The sequence below is a fragment of the Panthera onca genome, chromosome E2 (genome assembly GCF_046562875.1).
Source record: "Panthera onca isolate mPanOnc1 chromosome E2, mPanOnc1 haplotype 2, whole genome shotgun sequence".
Lineage (NCBI taxonomy): Eukaryota > Metazoa > Chordata > Mammalia > Carnivora > Felidae > Panthera > Panthera onca.
In genome coordinates, this window is record NC_138353.1 from 6741948 (window position 1) to 6767093 (window position 25146).

General features: G+C 42.7%; 1 protein-coding gene, 1 long non-coding RNA gene and 1 pseudogene across 2 annotated transcripts in view; 1 reads left to right on the top strand and 2 right to left on the bottom strand.

The window, feature by feature from the left end:
- The window catches only part of LOC144614611 (uncharacterized), a 78920-nt gene that overhangs the window by 28969 nt on the left and 24805 nt on the right, over positions 1-25146 (bottom strand). The gene's annotated exons all lie outside the window — the stretch shown is intronic.
- Positions 10123-20718, top strand: LOC132689958 (vomeronasal type-1 receptor 4-like). Its single transcript, XM_078439215.2, has 3 exons — positions 10123-10152; positions 11972-13040; positions 20540-20718. The coding sequence occupies exons 1-3, from the start codon at positions 10123-10125 to the stop codon at positions 20716-20718; spliced, it is 1278 nt and encodes a 425-aa protein (XP_078295341.1).
- On the bottom strand, positions 22851-24598 carry LOC132691169 (vomeronasal type-1 receptor 4-like; annotated as a pseudogene).

The following is a 25146-nucleotide window of genomic DNA, read 5'->3' on the forward strand; positions in this document are numbered from 1 at the left end:
GGCAGACAGGTGATGAGAACTTGGCTGCGCTGTGCAGAAAGTTAGTGCATTCAATTAATGATATACAAAAACACTGCTTAGCTGTGTTCTATAAATAAACCAGATCTATATATAGCTTTATGTTTACACTTTGCCATTTCAAGATGGATGGCGGTGTTTACATGCAATTTTTGCTAATGAAAATGTTCCATTATCTATGAACACCCTTTCTATAAGCAACTATAAACCGCGAATACCACCCTAGAGATCTCAGAAAACTGTAGATGCACTGATTGCTGTCCAACAAAGCTGAAGGTTCCTGCCTCATGGAAACCTGGTTTTAATGAATGCAAGAAGGGCTCCATATTAGGAAGGCAACAGAAGGAATCATTGTTTTTTTCCAGAAACAAAAGTACTATTCCTAAGACCTTGGAACTCAAGACAGAAAACATTAGTTCCTGCTTAAACGATGTATACTGGAAACAAAATTACTATTTTCACAATCTATAGGTATCAATTTGTTAAAACCTCAGTTAAATAAAATTAGTAAAAGGTAAGCATGATTTGTGAAAGATACTGAAATACAAGGGGCGCCTGGGTCAGTAAGTTAAGGGTCCAAAACTTGATCTCAACTCAGGTCTTGATCTCTGGTCCTGAGTTCAAGCTTGTGTTGAGGTCTGTGCTGGGCATGAAGCCTATTTAAGGAAAAAGAAAAAGAAAAGAAAGACAGGACACATGCATAATGGAATGTCAGGCAAATACCTTGTGTGACTTGTAAGTGAAATAATCTTGGATTGGTTTTATAATATTTAATAGAGCAGAAATATCATAAGATACATTGGAGGCTAAGAATCTTGCAAGAAACTTACTAAGTTCTATTTTTCTTATGTGCTGCTTCCCTGTTAACTGGGAAAAGCCTCTCCATGTTTAATTCACAGACACTTCTTATATCTATTAAACACTTCAAATACCTGGAGTTAGAGAAAACCTTTTTTTTTTTTTCAATATATGAAATTTATTGTCAAATTGGTTTCTATACAACACCCAGTGCTCATCCCAAAAGGTGCCCTCCTCAATACCCATCACCCACCCTCCCCTCCCTCCCACCCCCATCAACCCTCAGTTTGTTCTCAGTTTTTAAGAGTCTCTTATGCTTTGGCTCTCTCCCACTCTAACCTCTTTTTTTTTTTTTTTTTTCCTTCCCCTCTTCCATGGGTTTCTGTTAAGTTTCTCAGGATCCACATAAGAGTGAAACCATATGGTATCTGTCTGTCTCTGTATGGCTTATTTCACTTAGCATCACACTCTCCAGTTCCATCCACGTTGCTACAAAGGGCCATATTTCATTCTTTAGAGAAAACAATTCTAAACCAGCACCTGTGATCAGACAGAATGTTTATAGATTTTTTTTAAGTTTTACTTATTTGAACAATTTCTACATCCCACATGGGGCTTAAACTCATGACCCCAAGATCAAGAGTCCCATGAGCTTCCAACTAAGCCACCCAAGTACCCCTTAGACACACTGTTCCTACACACGATGATATGATACTAGAGATCCATCAAACTCTTTATTTCGAATCAAGGTTCTGAGGGCACCTTAGAAACCTCACAGTAATGTCTGTGGTCCCTGTAACACAGGATCAAGAGCAGACTGTCTCCAGAACTACAGTACTTAAGTACATTAAAAATCACATTCCTTTGGAGAAATTGAATTACTACATTGTACACCTAAACTAATATAACTATATTAACTCTACATTAACCAACTAGAATTAAAATAAAAACTTAAAAAACACAGATTTCATGACCACTTGGGTGAAACCACATAATCACTGTCAGTGAGGATTACACTACATGCCTTAGGAGCCATCAGGGTTGGGTGTAGGTCTAGGACCCCATCTCTCTATACCAGCTCAGCTCCTGGCTCAGGAGGTAATCCAGCTTCCCGTGTGGCTTTGGCACTGACCCAGATTCAAACGCAGAAAACCCCCTCTGTTCAATCTGGTCACTTACCTGGACTCCTGACACAGTTCCTTCCCTTACAGAGTCTACCTCTCGGATGAACACGGAGAAAACCCATGAACTTCTTCCTACTGCCTGCATGATGGGCTCCGTGTTGACGGTCAGAGAAGTGAGTGCATGTGCAAGATGGGCAACCGGGCCCTGAGATGTGTTTATTACTATGTGACCGCACCACCCCGCCCCCGCCACCTCACAACAGCAATCAGCATTTCACCTGAAGCAGCACTGGCAGTGACAGGTGTGGGACCTGAGAATATTTTTGCCAACTTTCTCCCCACTGGCCAACTACCAAGAACAACTACAAGTTTCTAGCTAGCACCTCTAGAGACCACTGGCATGTGGGAAAGGACGCAAAGCCTGAGGGAAAGAAGCCTGGGCAGGAGGGCACCGTGGGCCCTGGACAGAAAACGCTGGAGGGGAGAATGGGTATTTGTGAGACGTGGAGCCCAGGTCAAGGGCTGGGGTGACAGGGTTGAGAGAGAGAAGTAAAGGTTTTCAAGTTATAAACAAATGGCCTCTCAGGGGGAAGAAAGGACGCAGCATTTGACCTGGATATCAGTATGAGTCTGAGAAAGACGTTTTCCCCTTTGTTCTTGAATTTTCCACCCATGTTCTCACTCTCTGGAAAAACATATTTTGTAAATACGCATTTTTTATGGCATCAACATACCCCTTCTTTTATGGTTTGTACTGTGTCCCATCAAACCGAATACGCTGAAGTCTTAAGCTCCAGGACCTCAGAATGTCTCTTTATTTGGAAACAGGGTCATTGCACATGGAATTACTTAAGATGAAGTCATATTAGAGTAGGGAGTCTCTTAATCTAACATGACTGGTGCCCTTACAAAAAAGGGGGGCGTAAATTTGGGGAAAAAATGCACACGGGGTGAACACCACATGAACTTTGCTGCCACAGTTCAAGGACGCAGAAGTTGGATAGTGGCCTGAAAGGATTCCCCGAGGGCCTTCAAAGGAAGCACACCCCTGAGGACAACTTGATCTTCAACTTTTAGCTTCCAGAACCACCAGACATAAATGTCTGTTGTTTCAGCCAATCCTTGTAGGGTCCTTGTTATGGCAACCCCTGCAACTGTCACACCTTCCTTTTCACCTGCCTCCCTACGGGCAGAAGCACCTTCGAATGCAGAAAAGTCCCCCCTTCTATGTCCTTTTCCACAAGAGGGATTCATGACCAACACAAACAGCTCTGATCTGAAGGTTATCATACTATGAGTTTCCCCTCCCCTGTCTTCAGAGACATTGCCCTCCTAGAAACATCCCAAATCCTGCTACAGCACAGGGGACGAGACGGCACCAAGATCCTCCTACAAAACCAGGCACAGCAGACCCCTGTCACCTCCCCATGGGCCAGAGCTTGGGCTCCACTCTCAGAAATGAGTCCTGGAGACACAACAACTCACAGAATGCAGGTGGGGGAGGTGTGAAGCACAAGTAATGGTGTTTCTAAAACCCCCTGCTGATCCTAAGTGTGACACTGACAAAACAGTAATGGTTGGTGCGTTTAGATAAAGAGTCTGCTCTAGGGGCACCTGGGGGACTCAGTCAGTTAAGCATCCGACTTCTGCTCAGGTCATGATCTCGCAGTTTGTGAGTTCAAGCCCCACGTCGGGCTCAGACAGTTCAGAGCCTGGAACCTGCTTCAGATCCTGTGTCTCCCTCACTCTCTGCCCCTCCCCCACTTGCACTCTCTCATGCACACTCTCTCTCAAAAATAAATGTTAAAAAAATTTAAAAAAAAAAAGAGTCTGCTCTAGGTTTACATTTGCTCTCAGATTACATTTTCTCCTTTACATTTTCTGTTAAATTGTTCAACATGATAAGTAAACGTTAAATGAAAAGTTATGGCACGAGGGTACACAGATCCTGGGATATTGCATTTTACAGTCATTGCAAGGGCAATTTCGCAAGTATGCATGCACTGTGAGAACGTGCAAAAATGGTGGAGGGATCATCCCGTCTCAAGAACCACTGAGACTATCCTCATGTGCACAAAGCAACTGGACCAACTACTGATGCCCCATGATGTGTGGGATAGCCAACATTTAACCCTTTTTTAAAAATTACAAAATATCATTTTTCTTCCTAATACTATAGGAATGTTGGATATTATTTCAAAAAAAAATAGAGAAAGTTGTTTTTTGGTTTTTCTTCTAATTCCAATTAGTCAACATATACTGTTATATTAATTTCAGGTAGACAATATAGTGATTAAACACTTCCATCAAATACACGGTGCACGTAACAACAAGTGCACTCCTTACTCCCCACTGGGTCTTTAAAACATACCCTGCATCCAGCTCCCCTCTTGTAACCACCAGCGTGTTCTCTATACTTAAAGAGTCAGTGAGAAGCACCTCAGTGGTTCTGTCGGTTAAGCATTCAACTTTGGCTCAGGACATGATCTAACAGTTCGTGGGTTCAAGCCCACTGTCAACCTCTGTGCTGACAGCTCAGAGCCTGGAGCCTGCTTCAGATTCTATGTCTCCCCCTCAACATGCCCCTTCCGGGCTTGTGTCCTATTTCTCAAAAATAAACAAACATTAAAATTTTTTTAATTAACAAAAAGAGTCAGAGAAAATTAAAGGTCTTTTCATCTTACCCAGATATTCACTATCAAGAATTTTTTTCAGGGGCGCCTGGGTGGCTCGGTCGGTTGAGCGGCCGACTTCGGCTCAGGTCATGATCTTGCGGTCCCTGAGTTCAAGCCCTGCGTTGGGCTCTGTGCTGACAGCTCAGAGCCTGGAGCCTGTTTCGGATTCTGTGTCTCCCTCTCTCTGACCCTCCCCCATTCATGCTCTGTCTCTCTCTGTCTCAAAAATAAATAAACATTAAAAAAAAATTAAAAAAAAAAGAATTTTTTTCATTTAACTCTTATACGCATAAAAACTTTTGCCTGTGTTTAGATAAAATGACTCATTAATAATCATCAGGGAATAAACTGAAGTTTTTCGGGGAATATTGGAGAGCTATTTCTATTGCATAAAGATATCTCCTTTACAGACTAATGACCAATAAAAACTATTTGATTGTAAAGTATGGCCAGTATAACAATATTTATGTACACACTGAATCAAAACAGAGTATCTTCAAAAGTGTGTATTTATTTTTATGTCATTTCTGAGATAACATCAGATATACTCCAATGCTACGTTGAGAAACAAAATAAATCTAAATGTGAAGAAAATCATTACATTTGGAGATGGAAATTGCATCAGTTTTGAGTATCAACACCTCATGTTATTGTTTATCATTACGTATGTTTCCATATTTAAAGGCACACCTTGGAGGTCTGCACATTTGGTTCCAGGGCACATCGAAAAAGCATATATCTCAAAAAGAATTCCAAGGAATTTTTCACCTCCCCATGCACATAAGTCAAGTCCTCCCTGTACTGCAGTCTATTGAGGGTGCACTAGCATTATGTTTAAAAAGCAACATGCATCATGTTTCAACCATACTTAGTTTCAGGAAAATGCTGACCATCATCTGAGCTTTTAGGGAGTCAGAAACTTTTTCCTGGTGGAGGGTCTTGTCGCCATGTTGAAGGCTGCTGACTGGTCAGGGTGGGCATTACCGAGGTTGGGGTGGAGGTGGCAATATCTTTCAAAAAGACAACAATAACGTTTGCTGCCTTGATTGAGGTTTCCTTTCACACCAATTTCTCTGTATCGTGTGCTGCTGTCTCGTTGCATTTTAGCCACAGAACTGCTTTCAGAACTGGAGTCAATCCTCTCCAACCCTGCTGCTGCTTTACCAACTAGGACTATGTACCCTTCCACATCCTTTGGTGTCATTTCTACAATCCTCACAGCATCTCCACCAGCAGTCAATTCCATCTCAGTCCTCCAGAAGAAGCAACTCCTCATGCGCTCAAGTTTGATCATGAGATTGCAGCAACTCAGCCCCACTGACAGACTCAACATCTAATTCAGATCTCTTGCTTCTTCCACCACATCTGCAGCCCACATTCATTCATTACATTTGCTGTCTTATATGGGCTTGGTTCATGGCACCCCAAAACAATTCCAATAGTGACATCAAAGATCACTAAACATAGATAACTAGGAGAAAAAAATGACAGAGGGAAAGTCTGAACTATTGTGACTATTACCAAAATGTGACACAGAGACACAAAGGGAGCAATGGTGTGAAAAACTGGTGCTGATAGACTTGCTCGAGGTAGGGTGCCACAAACCTTCCGTTTGCAAAAACCACAGATTCTGCAGCCATAAAGCAAAGTGCAACAAAATGAGGTGTGACCGTGGTAGCTTTCTGTTGTTGCTGGAACAAATTCCCATGAAATCAGCAGCTTCAAGCACCGCTCATTGATTTTCTCACAGGTCAGTAGGTGAGGAAGCCCAAATGTAGATGCTGGCTCTCCTGGGCTCTTACCTGGAGCCTGTGAAGAAGATTCACCTCCACACTGATTCACATTCTTGCCAGAGGTCCTTTCTGTGGACGATCACCTTGAGGCTCCCGCCACCCTGACAGCCAGTAACAGGCATATGAATCCCCTTCCTGTTTCAAATCTCTTCCTCTTGTTCCATCTACAAGACTTCTTCTGGTTTCAGGGGCATATGATAATTTGGTCCGCCCAATCCAGGATAATCTCCCTATTTTAAGTCAGATGATGAGTCTCTTAATTACATCTGCAAAATCCCTTTTACCATGTAAGGCAATTAAACGAAGGGATAACACCAGAAATGTGCTACTTCCTTAGGAGAAAAATAAAAATATTCTTAATTATAATTACATCCATAAGCCTGTTACCAGGGATTACTTTCAGATGGTTTCACACAAGAAAGAAACATTACTTATACTTTTTCAATTCTGTTTTATGTTTTATTTCTTCTATATAGCATGCATTACATTTCAGATATATTGCACTAAAGAATAACTTCATCGAATCAGTTTTGGACAATGAATGTTCTTGAAGAGCGCAGTATCGGGAAGGGTCAGGCCTGCCACCTGCTGCCAACAATGAGTGCCTGGTACCAGTGAAGAGGCTCTCCTGCTGGATGCGCCCCGGACACACCCCACCTGAAATTCCCACAAAGGAGTGAAATAGGGATGAGTGCTGATTTCTCAACAGCCTACCTGTGGCCTTACAGTGTGTTAAAAATTGTGTAGGGGCATCTCATACAAGCACAAGTTTTGCTTCATGGGATCAAAGGAAAAACCATCAATGAGTAATGTGTGACTCCATGGAAACGAGAGTATTAACCAGTGGGGAAATGAATCAGTGACCCCCAAGGTGCCACAAACCATCCCCTGAATCTCCATACCGATCCCCTCTGTATCTCTATTGCCCTTGAGAACTTCATCCGATAATTCCTTTCGTCTTGTCCATAGTTCATACCCTATCACCCTCTACTTCCTTAATTTGCATTTTCCCTCCACCTCCACCAGACCCTTCTACCTCCATACCCCACCTCCAACACCCTCACCCACTTATAATAGCTTCCTTCTGCCCCATGCCACTGCTGTGACTTCAGCCAAACACTCCTGACTTCCACTGCCTCTGCCTTCCTCTGGACCTATATTTCCTCTCCTCCAGTGACCTCAGCCCAACTCCCTATCATTCTTACCCTTCCCTCAAAATCCCACCATTCAAATACTGAGTGTCATTACCTCCCTGTATTCCCCGATTCACAACCCTACATATGCTATTCTCCTTTGGGCCCCTTAGTGTACCCAAACACACTACTCCCCCCATTGATTTCATGACCCACAATGATCTTGTCTGCAGGAGCCCATTATCCCCGCTTTAAGGTTCCTGCAACCTTCAACACTAACTATCTCGACACTAACTATCCCTAGGAAATTCATATCCCCAAATACATTGTAATAGAGTTTTCAGTTTCCTGTTTTTTGCTACCTTGGCCCAGTTTGGAGTCCCAGCCTGGGGGACAGTAGTCTCTCTTTCCTGAGCAACTGGTCAAGTCCACATAACCACCACCGCTTTCATGGAGCTCTACTTCTGGCCACCATGAATCACCTCCAATCAGTCTGGGACCAACTACCAGAAAATGAGGAACCATCCTTATGCCCCAGAACTTAAGGAATTCAATGTGCCAATGATCAGAGAGTCCAGAAACCCAACTAGCCCCACTCTCTTTACCATACATAAGCTGCCCCTCGACCTCCAGGGGAACACATGTGTGGCCTCCCTGTCTTCTGGAGTCAAGCTGCCTTTCATCTGAGTGTCACTGTGTTGTGTCCAAATATCAAAAGAATATTTCAGATTTGAGGGCAATGGGGCTGCTACATCTGCACCCCAGTGATCGCCAGAGTTGATTCCACTCATCTGGCTGGCTACGCGGGTGACCCGTTCCTCCCTTGCCACTGCATGTGCATCCCTCCCAAAGCTGTGTAATGGGTGGAGGAGGATGACCTTCCCTGATAAAGGAGGCCCTCTCTTTGGTCAAGAGGATGCAAGTAGCTGCACTCTTTGCTGGACCCTCAACACAAACCCTCAAGGTCCATTAGTAACAGAATGTACGGGGCGTCAAGGTTCATAGATTCCAGATAATCCAAATGAGGTGCGGCATGGGCAGTCTTCATTTCTTATGAAATAAAATGAAATAAACCATTAATAAAGTAAATAAAATCAGTTAAATAAAACAGAATAAAAGAAAAGAATCTTTCATTCTTATAAATATATTCCCCTTCCTTTGCTATACTCCTTCACCTACTGTGGACAGGAACTCTGTGCCTCTTACCCAGTGATACTCCTCACTCACTTGTGTGCACTTTTCCTCCCAGTTATCTTTTGTTTTCATGAGATCTGTACACCCTTTCCTCACAGACTCCAATAGGTGCTACAAGCTAATCGTTTTGCACACCTTGTCCCATTGTACCATATGGCCCAGCGATGTCCTTAAAACATGCCATATATTTTATCCCTGTGCATATTTATCCCCTGATCTCCCATAACCACATTCCATGCTCTCTGCACCCCATTCTCCTGTACCCCCTTTCCCAGTGCTCTAACACAGCTCACAGACCCCACACAGTGAAAGTTTCTCACCACACTCCACACCTCAAGTGGCAAAGCTCTGAGCACTGTTTAAATGTTGAAGACATTAAATGTTGCCATTGTGGGCTTGGTGACAGGGAGTCTCAAAGGCAATTAGGATCCTCTTGTTTTGGCTCACAGGTCTGGAGATATGCATGAAACTTTTCTCTACAAACATGTTACTGGAACACATATCCACCTGGTGACTTAGTAACTGTGGGCAAGTGAGGGGGACAGTGACATCTGTGTGGGTAGGTGCACTGTGTGTCAGAATGTAGACACGTGCATGAAGTCAGTGCGTGTGTATGAGAAGGACTTATTTCAGTACACGTTTCAGCATGTTTCAGTCAGTGAGTGTGCATACGTGCATTTGTACATATGTCTGAGTCTCCACAGTGTGTGCATTTCTGTGGTTGATGAATGGGTTGTGAGCCATATGGCTGTTTTCCCTGATGTGGCAAGTAGGGTGTGAGTAAAGAAAAATTCGTCTCTTACCAAGGGAGGTCAATGGATCAAAAGGAAAATAAGCAATTTAGTACAAAATTATAAAAATATATGTATTGACTTTTGAGGACAGATTAGCTGTTTCTTTGAAACCATCCCACCTCACCCTGCTTCTTCCAGCGGTGGGCTTCTTCCCAGTTATACTGTTGCAGATGATCATGTACTTTCCATTAGGTAGATGCCCAGACAAACATGTGTGTTTTGCTGTGAGAGAGTCCTGGGCAGAATCCAGGAAGTGATTTGTGTAGAGAAGAATTAGCCTAACCTAAGGGAGGTCTGGCGTTTGCCCTCTGCTACTGGAGTTGATCTCTAATTGTTTGAATCTCATGCCTGATAGGGGTGTCTTTGTTTGCTTGAAGGTTTGACCCCCAGGCTATCTAACAATGAGGTTTAGGATGACCCTTTGGGCCCAAAGTACCATGTCAGTCTCTGGAAGGGCTAGAGGCTAAAGGTATCAGTTCATCTTGAGGACAGAATGGACAGTGAGGTCAGCCGTGCAGAAGGTAAATGGCAGAGTTGTAGTAATACCGCTGGGCATCAAGGCTTGTGAGAGCCACCCTTGCTGGCAATACCCCATGAGTGTTATCCCATATGGACCCCAGAAGGTAACACTCCATGACTCCAGACATTGGACAACAAGGGGATCCACACTGGGTACATTTCCTGGACTCTGCCCCATGTATCTCTTCCTTGTCTAATGTTCACCCGTTCACTTTCCCTGTAATAAACCCCAACAGTCAGTAGAACTGCTCTCAGTGAGTTCTATGAGTCCTTCTAGAGAAGTATGGAAACTGAGCATGGTTTTCAGAAGATCCAAACTTACTCTTGGTGTCAGCACTGAGTGTGGTCTTGTGTGCACGGCAGTCCCTTTAACTCCTCTGTTGAGATAAAACTCTCAGGGGGAAGGCAGGGTAGACGTACACAAAATCGTAGATTTCTCTGTTGTGAAATCTGAAGAATCATTTTGACTCTTATACTTTATGTTTCTTCTTTAATTAGAAATTAATTACATGATCAGTGAGTGCCCTTAGGAAATTTCAGCATAAGGAAGTCTAGAGAACTCTGCTAAGCATTCACTATAGTTGAATGAAGAAAGTAGCTTTGGCTTCAATGACACTTCAGAGATGGATACAATCTGCCTGTGAAACCATCTGATCCTGGTGCTTTTACTTGTGGTGGACATTTCTTCAACATTTATTTCTATGGATTTTGTTTGTTTGTTTAGACTTACTAGCACAGCTAGAATCGATATTGTTAAAGTATATTTTCCCAGAAATTTCTAGATCATCATTTCCAAATCCATTAGCATTTAGCTCTATTAATGTGCCCAATAATTTCTGAAGTAAATGAATGATATCAAGTTTTTGCTTTTACTCTTTTCTCATTAGAAAGCTTTTCAATTAGCTTCTCTGATATCACTTATCCTGAATACTTCAATAATGGTTCAACTTAGGGATTGAAAATTAAGAATGGCATATATTTGGTGTAGCACTTCTCAAGGAAGCAGTGAATCCAGTGAGATATACCTGCTTGGCTGCCAGTCCCCCATGAGTCAAACTTCAGTAATTCCTGCTCCTTTCCTAGGAGACCCTGCCTGCCATAGGGATCATCAAAAATGAAGAGGCTCTCTCAAACACTCCAGTGGTCTATTTGAAGATACTCAGAAGGAACTTTTAATTGGTCTTTATAATTGGCAACTGGGAAACAACTTATTCATGAGTGTCCTCAGCTGCATACGGCTGAACTGTCATTGTGTGTACAGGAGAAACGATAATTACACTTCCAGGGGAGGTGAGGTCACAGATTCACAGACCTTTATCTGAGTCTGGCTGCCTCCTGTCCACATGTCCTGGCTGTTGTGATTCACACAGAGCCAACAGTCCTGACAACAGGGAAGAGTCCAGTGAGTACTTCTACTTCAGTCTGAGAGGCACAGTTTACAAGGAAATGTAGTCTGAGTAAGTACCTGCGTGTCCAGAAGGATTCTCTTGTGGTAGAAATAGATCCAATGGCAAAGCTAGAGAAAGGGGAGGAAAACTTCCTCAGTTGTGAGCTGAGCAAGTGAAGACAGATTCCCGATGACTCCTAAAATAATGTAATGATATCCTCACTGAGGATGACTGTTGGTGAGGAATACCAGTGATAATAAAATGGGTTTTCTTAGCCACCGAAAGACTTTAGTTAAGAAACTGATGTTTTGCCCACATGTCCTTACACGAACCGCAGCCGACATTCACTGTATTATGAGTGATGTGCTCATGCCTTTATGCATATAATGAAGAGTCGGATGGAACTTTAAGAATAACTTCACATTGTGCAGAAACCATCTAAGTGACTTTATTTCTAGAATAAACCAAGTGTGTGTAAAAAGTCCAGCTCTGGGTTTGTGATGCTGGTACTTCTAACTGCTCCTGCTTCTTCAAGTCTCTGGCACTCCCACAGAAGCAAACCAACAAACTGGCTGTTGATGTCAAAACCTTCAACGAACCTTTTGTTCACAGGAATGATTGTTGCTGTAACTTAAGGGAAAATGTACTGAATGACACAAGAGCTTCCACGGGTTTGGCAATAGCAATCATCTTCTCATCACAGACGATAGTTGGAATCCTGGGGAACTGCTCTCTTCTTTTCCATTATCTCTTCCTTTACCACACTGAAGGGAGGTTGAGACCTACAGATTTGATTCTCAAGCAACTGATTATAGCCAACTCCCTATCGATGCTCTCAAAAGGAGTCCCCCATACACTGACTGCTTTTGGGCTGGAATATTTCTTCCATAATTTGGGATGCAGACTTCTTTTGTATGTTCAGAGAGTGGGCAGGGGGGTGTCCATTAGCAGCATCTGCCTCTTGAGTGTCTTCCAGACCATCATGATCAGCCCCATGAACTCCTGGTGGAAGGATCTTAAAGTCAAAGCTCCAAAGTATGTTGGTTTCTCCATTACCCTCTGCTGGATCACACACATCATGGTAAATTTTATCATTCCTGTTTATGGGTTGTATGTGTCTGAGAAACACAGCAGCAAAAACATAACAAAGAAAAGGGATTATGGATACTGTTCTACTTCTGATCCTGAGGCAATCACAGGGTTACTTTTTGTAGTACTGATAATCTTCCCTGAAGTTTCACTTTCTGGGCTGATGATCTGGGCCAGCGGCTCCATGGTCTTCATCCTGAACAGACACAAGCAGCGCGTCCAACACATTCACAGCACTAACGTTTCCCCCAGATCCTCTGCTGAGTCCAGAGCCATCCAGAGCACCCTTGTCCTGGTGAGCACCTTTGTGTCTTTTTACTTCCTCTCCTCCATCTTTCATGTTGGCATTGCTCTGATTTATAATCCCACTCGGTGGTTAGTAAACACCTCTGCCCTAACTTCTATGTGTTTTCCAACTTTCAGTCCCTTTCTGATCATGACACGAGACTCCACAGTACCCAGGCTCTGCTTTCCTCGCAGAAGAAACACAAAATCTCCTAATCTTACCAAAAAATGTAAAGTGTGTGTTTTTGCACAAAACTCAGTTTTTTATTTTCATAAGACTTGAAAAGTCAATATAGTATTGTTTTAAAAATCATTTTCTAGTTTCTCCATTTGCTTTTGAGAGAGAGAGAGAGAGAGAGAGAGAGAGCGAGCCAGTACAAGTGAGGGAGGGGCAAGGAGAGAGGGAGAGAGAGAATCCCAAGCCAGAAGCAGGCTCTGCACTGTCAGCATAGAGCCTGATCCAGGGCTCAAACTCACAAACCATGAGATCATGACTTGAGGTGAAATCAAGATGCTCAACAGACTGAGTCACCCAGGCACCCCAAAAAGTCAATACAGCATCTTAAAGCATAGCTGCATGTCTTTCTATGGTGGACCCTATGTAGGAACACGTGAATATTATTTGTTCTTCCAATCAATGAGTGTAGAATGTCTTTCCTTTTCTTTGTGCCATCTTCTATTTCTTTCATCAATGTTTTACAGTTTTCAGAGTGAAAGACTTTTGCATCTGGTTAGGTTTATTTGTAGGTGTCTTATTAGTTTGGGTACAATTGTAAATGGGAATGTTTTCATTTTTAAAGTTTGTATTTAATGGGACACATGGGTGGCTCAATCAGTTAAGCCTCCGACTCTTGATTTTGGCTCGGGTCATGATCTCGTGGTTCATTTGATCGAACCCCACATCAGGCTTTGTGCTGTCACCAGGGAAACTGCTTGGGATTCTCTCTCTCATGCTCTCCCTCTCTGCCCCTTCCCCACTTGTGTTTGGTCACATGTGTACGCTTGCTCTCTCTCTCTCTCAAAATAAATAAATGAAACTTTAAAGTCTGTATTTAACTTCCAGTTAGTTAACATACAGTGCAATATTAGTTTCAGGTGTACAATATACAATACACTTCCATACAACACCTGGTACTGATCACAAAATTGCACACCTTGCTCCCCATCACCTATTTAACCCATCCCCCTCCCACTTCCCCCTGGTAACCATCAGTTTTTCTCAATAATTAAGAGTCTGTTTCTTGGTGGACTCCTCTCTCTCTTTTTCCCCCTTTTGCTCACTTATTTTGTTTCTTCAATTCCACATACAAGGGGCAGTTGGGTGGCTCAGTCGACTGAGCCTCAGGCTCTTGATATTGACTCAGGACATGATCTCTCAGTTTGTGAATTCAAGGCCCATGTTGGGTTCTGTGCTGATAGAGGAGAGCCTGCTAGAATACTCTCTCTCTCTGACCCTTCCCTATTTACACACTCTGTCCCTCTCTCAAAATAAATTAATAAACTTTAAAAAAACTATTAAAATTCCACATCAAAGTGAAATAATATGGTATTTGTCTTTCTCTAAATACCTTATTTCATTTAGAACAATACTCTCTAGAGGCATCCATGTTGCGGCAAATGGCAAGATTTCATTCTTTTTTATGGCTAAATAATATACATATCTTTTTTATCCAGGCATCCGATGATGGACATTTTGGCTGTTTCCATAATTTGGTAATTGTTGACAATGCTGTTATAAACATTGAGGTGCATGGAATCCTTTGAATTAATATTTTTATATTCTTTTTTTTTTTTTTTTTTTTTTATTCTTTGAGTAAACACCTAGTGGTGCAATTGCGGGGTCGTAGCTAGAGACGAGGGAAATTGTTTGCTTAAGTTCTCTTTCCACTGTTTCGTTATTCATCTATATAAAAAGGCAACAGATTTCTACACATTGATTTTGTAACCTGCAACATTACCAAATTCATTTATCACTTCTAGTAATTTTTTGGTGGAGTCTACCATATGATACACACATATACACACAGAGAATGGAATATGAATAGCCTTCTATAACAACGATATTCTGGTAGAGGCTACAACCTGGATGAGCCTGAAAGACATGCTATATCCAGCAAGTCAGACACAAAAGGATAAATAAGGTATGATTCCACTTAAACAAAGTACCTAGAGATACCAAATTGATAGACACACAGTAAAATCATGCTTGTTGGCAACTGGGGGAGGGAAAATGGGAAATTATTGCTTAAAGGGCATGGAGTTTTAGATGGAGATGATTTAAAAATGCTGGAAATGGATACTGATGATGATGGCACAATACGGGAATACCACTGAAGTATACAATTAAATATGGTGAAAGTGGTACATATATTTTATGTTATGTATATTTTACCATAATAAAAAAGGCACAAAACCACAATGAGATACCCCATTATACCTACTACAATGAGTATTATTTAAAAAAACAACTTGGGGCATCTGGGTGGCTCAGTTGGTTAAGCGTCTGACTTCGGCTCAGGTCATGATCTCGCAGTCCATGAGTTCGAGCCCCGCGTCGGGCTCTGTGCTGACCGCTCAGAGCCGGGAGCCTGTTTCGGATTCTGTGTCTCCCTCTCTCTCTGACCCTCCCCCATTCATGCTCTGTCACTCTCTGTCTCAAAAATAAATAAACGTTAAAAAAATTCTTTAAAAAAACAACTTAAAGATAACACATGTTGGTGAGGATGTAGAGAAAATGGAACCCTCATATGTTACCAGAAGGATGGAAAATGGTGCAGACACTATGGAAAATGCAGTGGCAGTTACTCTGTAAGTTAAACAAGGACTTACCAGGTGACCCAGAAATTCCACTCCTATGTATGTAAGTCTAAAGAAATGAAGGGGTCAAGGGGGTCAAAGATACAAACTTCCAGGTATAAAATAAATAAGACATTGAAATGTAATGTATCACATGGTGACTATGGTTAACAACACCATATGGCTTATTTTAAAGTGGTTAAGGAGCACCTGGCTGGCTCACTCTGTTGAGCACCCCACTTTGGCTCAGGTCATGATCTTGCAGTTCTTGGGTTCAAGCCCAGCATCAGGCTCTCTGCTATCACCAAGGAGCCCACTTCGGATCCTCTGTCCCCTCTCTCTCCTCCCTCCCCCACTAACCCTCTCTCTCTCTCTAAAATAAATAAAACATTAAGAAAAATATTAAAGTGGCTAAGAGACTAGATCTTAGAAGTTCTCATCACTCACACACACTCACACACACACACACACACACACACACAAATAAAATCTGAAACTATTATAATGGTATATGTCAATTATTCTTCAGTACAAAAGAGAATTGAAATAAAAGTTCCAAAAGAGATATACAAACATGTTCACAGCTGCACTATTCAGAAAAGCCAAAGGAGGAAACAAAATGTGCAAACATACGATGAGAATATTGTTCAGCCATTAGAAGGACTGAAATACTGACATATAGTACAACATGCATCAACCCTGAAAACACTATGCTAAGGGAAAGACACCAGAAGCTAAAGGCCACATATTATGTGATTCCATTTATAGGAAATATGCAAAAGAGTCAAATTCAAACAGATGGACAACACATCAGTAGTTCCCACAATGTGGGAGGTCGGAATGTGCGTGAATGGCTACTGGGTGGGGGATGTCCTCTTGCAGAGATCAAAATGTCAGGGACGGAGGAGCTTGGGAACTCATGACAGCGTAGGAGGAGATCACCACATCCCACATTTACAACTAGACAACACGCACACCCAGGTCAATATATCAGAGAGCGATCCGAAGACTGGCGGAGCAATCTCCACAAGTAAATATAAAGAAGGTACATTTGAAAGACTAGGAAGGTCACAAAGGCAGAAGGAGGCTGCCGACAGAACAGAGTGAGCTCCGCTCTTAGAGAGGACAGAGAAACACTGGCGTGTTCACATCGTTCAGACTAATCCCCATAACGTTTGGCTTTAAAAACCAGAGGGGCTGAATGCTGTGAGTTTGTAAAACCCAGCGGGACTTGAAGGCTGCAGCTTACACAGTCAGCTCACTCAGCCCTGGGTGAGCTGGGGGGTGAGTAATGGCTAAGTCCCAGCCACTAAACAGATAGCAGCCTGCACAGAGAGGCACACGAACATGGCAGTTTACCCATTGCCAGGGGAAAAGGGAGGCAGATCTGTTCATAGTGATTTCAGAGCAGGTCGGGGGACTTCTTTAAACATGAGGTAGCTGGCAGCTGTCATTTCCCTCTCCCGCCCACCAGTTAAACACAGAGCCACCCGCAGGAAGCAGGGCTGCACAGACACTTGTAACCTCAGCCAAGGGCTCAGGGCAAATTTTGTTAAAGTTGCCCACAGACCCACACAGAGGCAGCACCCAGTCACACACCCTCAGTCACTGTCCCACACTGGAACCACCCCCCTGTGCCCGACAGTGTTGGTACACAGCCTCCAGCTGTCACGGTGCTCAGTGGGACCTGACATAGGACTGGAGGCCCAGGGCAAATTTGCCAGCACCGGTGCCTGGCTCCCAAATTCCCTGGCAGGAACTTCCCCTCACAACTGGCCTCCAGGGCCCCACTAACAGCACAGAGAGCAAGTACAGTCCACAACAGGCAGAGAGTCAGTGCCCACAACCACACGGAAAAGAAAAGTGAACCAGACACAACAGCAGGGGGTCAGCAATACGCATAAGATACTCTCCCAAAGTGCCAGGTTCTGGTTAGGAGAGGACACTGCACCATGGGCAAACTCCAGAATCTCCTCTTCATACGTCACTACTTTCAAGAGCAGAAGACACAGTTGACTTTCCTAACACGCAGAAACAGACACAGAGAGGCAGTAAAATGATGAGACAGAGATAACTATCGCAAACAATATAACAGGACAGGCCACCGCCAGAGATCTAAGCAAAACAGATACAAGTAACATACCTGATAGAGAATTGAAATCAATGGTCATAAGAATACTCACCGGACTTGAGAAAGACCGGAAGACACGAGTGAGACCCTTAATACGTATTGAAAGAACAACACAGCAGGGACAAAGGGCTCAATAAACACATGAGAAGGGCACCTAGGGGCGCCTGGGTGGCGCAGTCGGTTAAGCGTCCGACTTCAGCCAGGTCACGATCTCGCGGTCTGTGAGTTCGAGCCCCGCGTCAGGCTCTGGGCTGATGGCTCGGAGCCTGGAGCCTGTTTCCGATTCTGTGTCTCCCTCTCTCTCTGCCCCTCCCCCGTTCATGCTCTGTCTCTCTCTGTCCCAAAAATAAAAAAAAAAAAAAAAAAAAAAAAAAACGTTGAAAAAAAAGAAGGGCACCTGGGTGGCTCAGTCAGTTGAGCATCTGACTTCAGCTCAGGTCATGATCTCATCAGTTGATAAGTTCGAGCCCCGCATCAGGCTCTGTGCTGACAGCTCAGAGCCTGGAGCCTGCTTCAGATTCTATGTTTCCCTCTCTCTCTGACCCTCCCCTGTTCATGCTCTGTCTCTCTCTGTCTCAAAAATAAATAAACATTAAAAAAAATGTTTTTTAAATAAAAATAAACACATGAGAAACACATCTGGTGGAAGGAATAGCAGGATTGAAGAAGCAGTGACCTAGTGACCTAGAATTAGTGACCTAGAAGACAGAGTAATGAAAAGTAAAGCTGAACAAAAGAGACAAAAAGATTTATACAAAACAAGAGCAGACTTAGGAACTCAGTGACTCCTTCAAACATAATAATATTTGTATTACAGGACTCCCAGAAGAAGACAGAGAAGGGAGCAGAAAATTTATTTGAAGAAATAATTACTGAACATTTCCCTAATCTGAGGAAGGAGAGAGACATCCAGGTCCAGGAGGCACAGGGAACTCTCATCAAAATGAATAAAATCAGGGGGGAGTGGGTGGCTCAGTTGGTTAAGCGTCTGACTCTTGACCTTGGTGCAGTTCATGATATCACAGTTCATGGGGTTGAGCCCCACATCGAGCTCCTTGCTGAGGGCATGGAGCCTTCTTGGGATTCTGTTTCTCCCTTTCTCTGCACCTCACTTGCTCTCTCTTGGTCTCTCTCTCAATATAAATGAAGAAACTTTTCAAAAAGTCAATAAAAGCAGATCCACCCCAAGACCTATTGTAATTAAATTTGCAAAATATACTGATAAAGAAAGAAATCTTATCTAAAGGGCCACAAGACAAAAGAGGTCATTAACTTATGAGAGGTAACCCATAAGGCAGCAGGAGATTTTTCAACAGAAACTTGGCAAGCCAGAAGGGAGTGGCCTGATGCATTTAAAGTGCTGATTTGCAAAGTCCACAGCCAAAAATATTCTATTAAAAAGGCTATCATTCAGAATAAAAGGAGAGACAGAGTTTCCCAGACAAACACAAACTAAAGGAATTTGTGATCATTAAACCAGTATCCTGCAAAAAATATAAAAGGGGAACACTGAGAGCAATGGAGAGATCCTAAGTGACAGTATAAACGTAGGGAGCACACAAGCAGTAAAAATGAATATTTCTGTAAAAAGTCAATCAAAGAACTCACAAACAAATTGATATAAATATAATAACATATGCCTAAAATCTGGGGAGGACATAAGAAAAGGAGCAGGGGCATCTGGGGCTTGACAATAGTCTATTTATTGAACAAAATGCCGAGTACACAACTGTGATCACTTTGTGAACTTTCCTCGAGCTACATACTTATTACCAGTGATTGTGCCTTTATATTTTTTAAAAGATTTTTTTGTAATTTTTTAGAGAAACAGAGAAAGAGACAGACAGACAGATAGATGGAACTCACAAGCCAGGGAGAAGGCCAGAGGCAGAGAGAGAGAGAGAGAGAGAGAGAGAGAGAGAGAGAGAATCCCAAGGAGGATCCCCATTCAGTGTGGAGCTCAATGGGGGACTTGATCCCATAACCCTGGGATCAGGACCTGAGCCAAAATCAAGAGTCTGACACTCTACCGACTGAGCCACCCAGACACCCCAGGCCTTTGTATTTTTCAAATGAATCTCACCATTCAAAAAAGATGGGATATGCTAAATAGAACAGTGTTGTTCTTCTATTGGAAAGGCAGTGTTGCACACTACATAATGCAATGACATTGTGCTTAGCTTTTCAATGTATGCTAAAATTTCTAGGTAAAACCAAGGAGCAATGTTACAACAATGATACAACTTCCCAAAGAGTACTCAATTATTGTATAGAATTATAATTTCAAATTAAATTTAAAAATTCATACAAAAACACAGATGAAAAGAGAAAATAAACCCCATTAAAACCAAATGTCAAACTGTTATATTAACCTTAAATAGACTAATTTATCCCTTTATTTTCTTTCACAGAAAATACACATTTATTGGAAAATAATGTTTGTTTCATGATGAGAGTCAAAAAATAACACCATAAGCAACGTAAAACCTCTGGCGCTGCTTCTGTAAGGAAACAGCTGAGAGGCTTCTGTGTCACTTTGGGAGCAGACCATCCTCAGGATCTCTGCGCTCCTGTGACAGCTGTGACACAGCATATATGGCCCATGGTCCACACAAGATCCTCTGGCCAACAGCATCACAGAGAATTTGAGGGCAGCAGGGAACCACTTCTGAGAAGGGACAGCAGGGGACAGCCTTGTCCCGCCTAACACTGGAGTGTAGACCAGTCTCTTAGACTCATGGTCCTGCTGGAGGAGTGGACGCCCACTGGCCTCGTGCTCAGTTTGTTGCCCAAATGTCTCAGCCAACAAAAACCTGAGACTCTTCCCAGGACAACTTGACCCACCAATTCTCACTGGTGTGGCCAAAGACAAGAAGGAAGTATCTGTGGTCTCAGCCCCTAAAGGCTGCTGGCTGAATCTTTGCACTTCAAATCCTGTCCATACTGGAGAAAGCAGCCAGGGTGAGCACCTCAAGCAGTAGTTCAGAACCACAGAAGAAGAGCAAGATGCTGTTCATGATGCCTTCCAGGAAGAGCATAGAGGTCTCTAGTCCACATAAATAGAATGGATCCATGTCCCTCCCTTTCAAATGGCTCTCCCTTCAGGTCTCCCAATGGAGTGGAAGTCTCCACCATAAACTATTCTCTTCACTTTGGAGACTCAAGTGTGCACCTCCAAAAACTCTTTCTTGCCATTATGGTCAAATCACCTTCACAAAGGAGAGAAATTTTTCTTCTCCAGATGCCAATTCCATGGAACTCCTGGCTTTGAAGATTGTCACAATCACCTGACGATGGAAAAGAATCAGCTAGGGGCGCCTGGGTGGCTCAGTCGGTTGAGCATCCGACTTCAACTCAGGGCACGATCTCACAGTCCGTGAGTTCGAGCCCCACGTCGGGCTCTGGGCTGATGGCTCAGAGCCTGGAGCCTGCTTCAGATTCTGTGTCTCCCTCTCTCTCTGCCCCTCCCCCGTTCATGCTCTGTTTCTCTCTGTCTCAAAAATAAATAAACGTTCCTAAAATTCATATGGAACCACAAAAGGCCCCGAATAGCCAAAGTAATTTTGAAGAAGAAGACCAAAGCAGGAGGCATCACAATCCCAGACTTTAGCCTCTACTACAAAGCTGTCATCATCAAGACAGCATGGTATTGGCATAAAAACAGACACATAGACCAATGGAATAGAATAGAAACCCCAGAACTAGACCCACAAACGTATGGCCAACTCATCTTTGACAAAGCAGGAAAGAACATCCAATGGAAAAAAGACAGTCTCTTTAACAAATGGTGCTGGGAGAACTGGACAGCAACATGCAGAAGGTTGAAACTAGACCACTTTCTCACACCATTCACAAAAATAAACTCAAAATGGATAAAGGACCTGAATGTGAGACAGGAAACCATCAAAACCTTAGAGGAGAAAGCAGGAAAAGACCTCTCTGACCTCAGCCGTAGCAATCTCTTACTCGGCACATCCCCAAAGGCAAGGGAATTAAAAGCAAAAGTGAATTACTGGGACCTTATGAAGATAAAAAGCTTCTGCACAGCAAAGGAAACAACCAACAAAACTAAAAGGCAACCAACGGAATGGGAAAAGATATTTGCAAATGGCACATCGGACAAAGGGCTAGTATCCAAAATCTATAAAGAGCTCATCAAACTCCACACCCGAAAAACAAATAACCCAGTGAAGAAATGGGCAGAAAACATGAATAGACACTTCTCTAAAGAAGACATCTGGATGGCCAACAGGCACATGAAAAGATGTTCAACGTCGCTCCTTATCAGGGAAATACAAATCAAAACCACACTCAGATACCACCTCACGCCAGTCAGAGTGGCCAAAATGAACAAATCAGGAGACTCTAGATGCTGGAGAGGATGTGGAGAAACAGGAACCCTCTTGCACTGTTGGTGGGAATGCAAATTGGTGCAGCCGCTCTGGAAAGCAGTGTGGAGGTTCCTCAGAAAATTAAAAATAGACCTACCCTATGACCCAGCAATAGCACTGCTAGGAATTTATCCAAGGGATACAGGAGTATTGATGCATAGGGGCACCTGTACCCCAATGTTTATAGCGGCACTCTCAACAATAGCCAAATTATGGAAAGAGCCTAAATGTCCATCAACTGATGAATGGATAAAGAAATTGTGGTTTATATACACAATGGAATACTACGTGGCAATGAGAAAAAATGAAATATGGCCTTTTGTAGCAACATGGATGGAACTGGAGAGTGTGATGCTAAGTGAAATAAGCCATACAGAGAAAGACAGATACCATATGGTTTCACTCTTATGTGGATCCTGAGAAACATAACAGAAACCCATGGGGGAGGGGAAGGAAAAAAAAAAAAAAAAAAAGAGGTTAGAGTGGGAGAGAGCCAAAGCATAAGAGACTGTTAAAAACTGAGAACAAACTGAGGGTTGATGGGGGGTGGGAGGGAGGGCAGGGTGGGTGATGGGTATTGAGGAGGGCACCTTTTGGGATGAGCACTGGGTGTTGTATGGAAACCAATTTGACAGTAAATTTCATATATTAAAAAATAAAATAAATAAATAAATAAATAAATAAACGTTAAAAAAAAAAAAAAGAATCAAGAATCAGCTAAAATGTAATTCTATGCTGTCCACTACCCTCTCCAGTCCAACCTGTCCATTTCTCCCTGAAAATGTTCCCACAAGCTCATCTCCCATGCTCCCAAACATCGTACTTCACATGACTGACTCCCGCCCCTCTGGTATGACATGTACACAATTATACCTGGCTCCCCAAAGCTTTACTTGCTGACTTTATTTTCCCTCCAGCACTATTCTCTGCAGTGTCACTGATGACCTGGTCCATTTTCATGCTCTTTCTGGTTTTATTTTTAAGATTAAAATTTTTTTTAAGTAACTCTACAAACAACATGGGGCTCAAACTTACAACCCTGAGATCAAGAGTCACATACTCCACTGACTGAGCCAGCCAGGCACCCATTCATGCTCCTGTCCTTATAATTCCATGCCTACTTCACTTCTGGGAAATTTACTGTGACAAATTTAATGGACACGCTCAAAGCCTTCTCAATGATATCTGGATTGTTTCAGGACCCGGATATTACACTGCATAATTTCTGAATTCTTTCACTGCAAGCATTTAGCACAACTTCAATCACATGAATACTTAAAGATAACTATGTTTCATTACGAATACTATTGCAACTTATTGCTTAATTGAAGAAGATGCTCAATATGTAATGTTTACCATTCTTGGGTTAGCCTCTCATCATTGTACCGGGGACTCTGAGAGTGAGGAATGACCTACCAAATGAGTATCACCGAAACACTTACAATTTATATCTTACTCATAGAATGAGGGGACTTTATATTCTTTGTCCAGGAGAAGCAAACTGTGGATACCCTGGGGTCACGACTCATGAGCAGAAAGGGGCTGAAAGATGGGAAACAGAGAGTGAATCCTGAAGCAGTGATCCAGAGAACCCAACTGGGATTTTCAAAAAGACCCAAAATACTATTAAAGATAGAAGAAAGGTGTTTAAGCAGACAAAGGGGCTCATCAGGAGAAAAATGGTTTTGGTGGCTGTGGACACAGGGGATGATGTGGCAAAGACATTGGTCTGATGAATCTGTTGGACCTCCTGCTTGTGCCATGATGAAAACCACGCAGCCGCTGGCCCAGAGCACAAGCCCCAAATATAACACATCAGGGAATGATAACAACGCTGCATACAATGAGTCCCCAGCTTTGTCACAACAAACAGCTGAACAGTATCCAAACATTTTCCTGTTTGTGATGTTTTTGTTGCTCAAAGTATGGGATACTACTCAAAAATATGGGATACAGCGTGTTTATCAGTATTTGCAAGACTCAGCACAGGACAAGTGAAGGGACAAGGCACTTGAGAGCTTTCCCTTAAGCGCTGCCCATCTGGAGTTCCAGACGCTGATCGTGATGGCCTGAAAGACACTTGAGAGGCAGGTCGCACCAGTGGACACACCCCTGGCTACGCCCTGAACATAAGGGAAAAATTTACATCCAAAATCACTGAACATGTTATACCACCCAAAAGATGACACTGTATGGTGTATTCCAAGAGAGAACAGGACCAAAATGTTGGCTACAATCAGCTTCTTGAAAACCAAATCTGTGGGCCTTGGCCTACACCCAGTGAAAGAAAGGAGGTCACAGTGGTAAAGAAGAGAGAAGTTCCCCAGGATTCCAAGCACAGTCTGCACTAAGAAGATCACTCCTACTGCCAGATCCCTGGTCGCCATGCTGTGTGTCCTCAGTGACTGATACTGTCTTCTGGGCTAGAGGATCCTGCGTGGGAATAAGAGGCAGGGGCCACATGAATCATGTCAGCTGAAATCCAATATTCTCCACTCACCAACACTTCCTACTTTCAAATAATTACTTAAAGTTCTTCAGTCATTTGAGGTCTTCCAAGAGATGCATGAACAACCATTACAGAACACATAGTATGTGTGAATCACTGTTATAACGACCACCCAGATGGTCACTTCTGATTTCTCACAAATACATGAGGCAGGCATCATTGCAATCCTTAGAAAGATGAGGACCACAAGAGCAGAGACGTTAAGTGCTCTCTCTGAATTTATTCACAATTGAGGGGCAGAGTAGGAATTGGAACCTGGGGGGCTGGTAACAGTGTATTTAATCCATAATATAAAAAATACTACTTAGCTGGATTCTTCAAATAAACCAGATCTAAATTAGTTTTCTGTCTGCACATGGTCATTTCAATTTATAATGGTGTTATTTTATTTTAAATTTTTGACAAGTTTCTACTTATTTATGAAGTATTTTTCAATAGGTAAACATTAACTGTAAATCCCACCCTAGAGATCTCAGTAAACCGTAGATGCACAGACTGTAGAACTACAA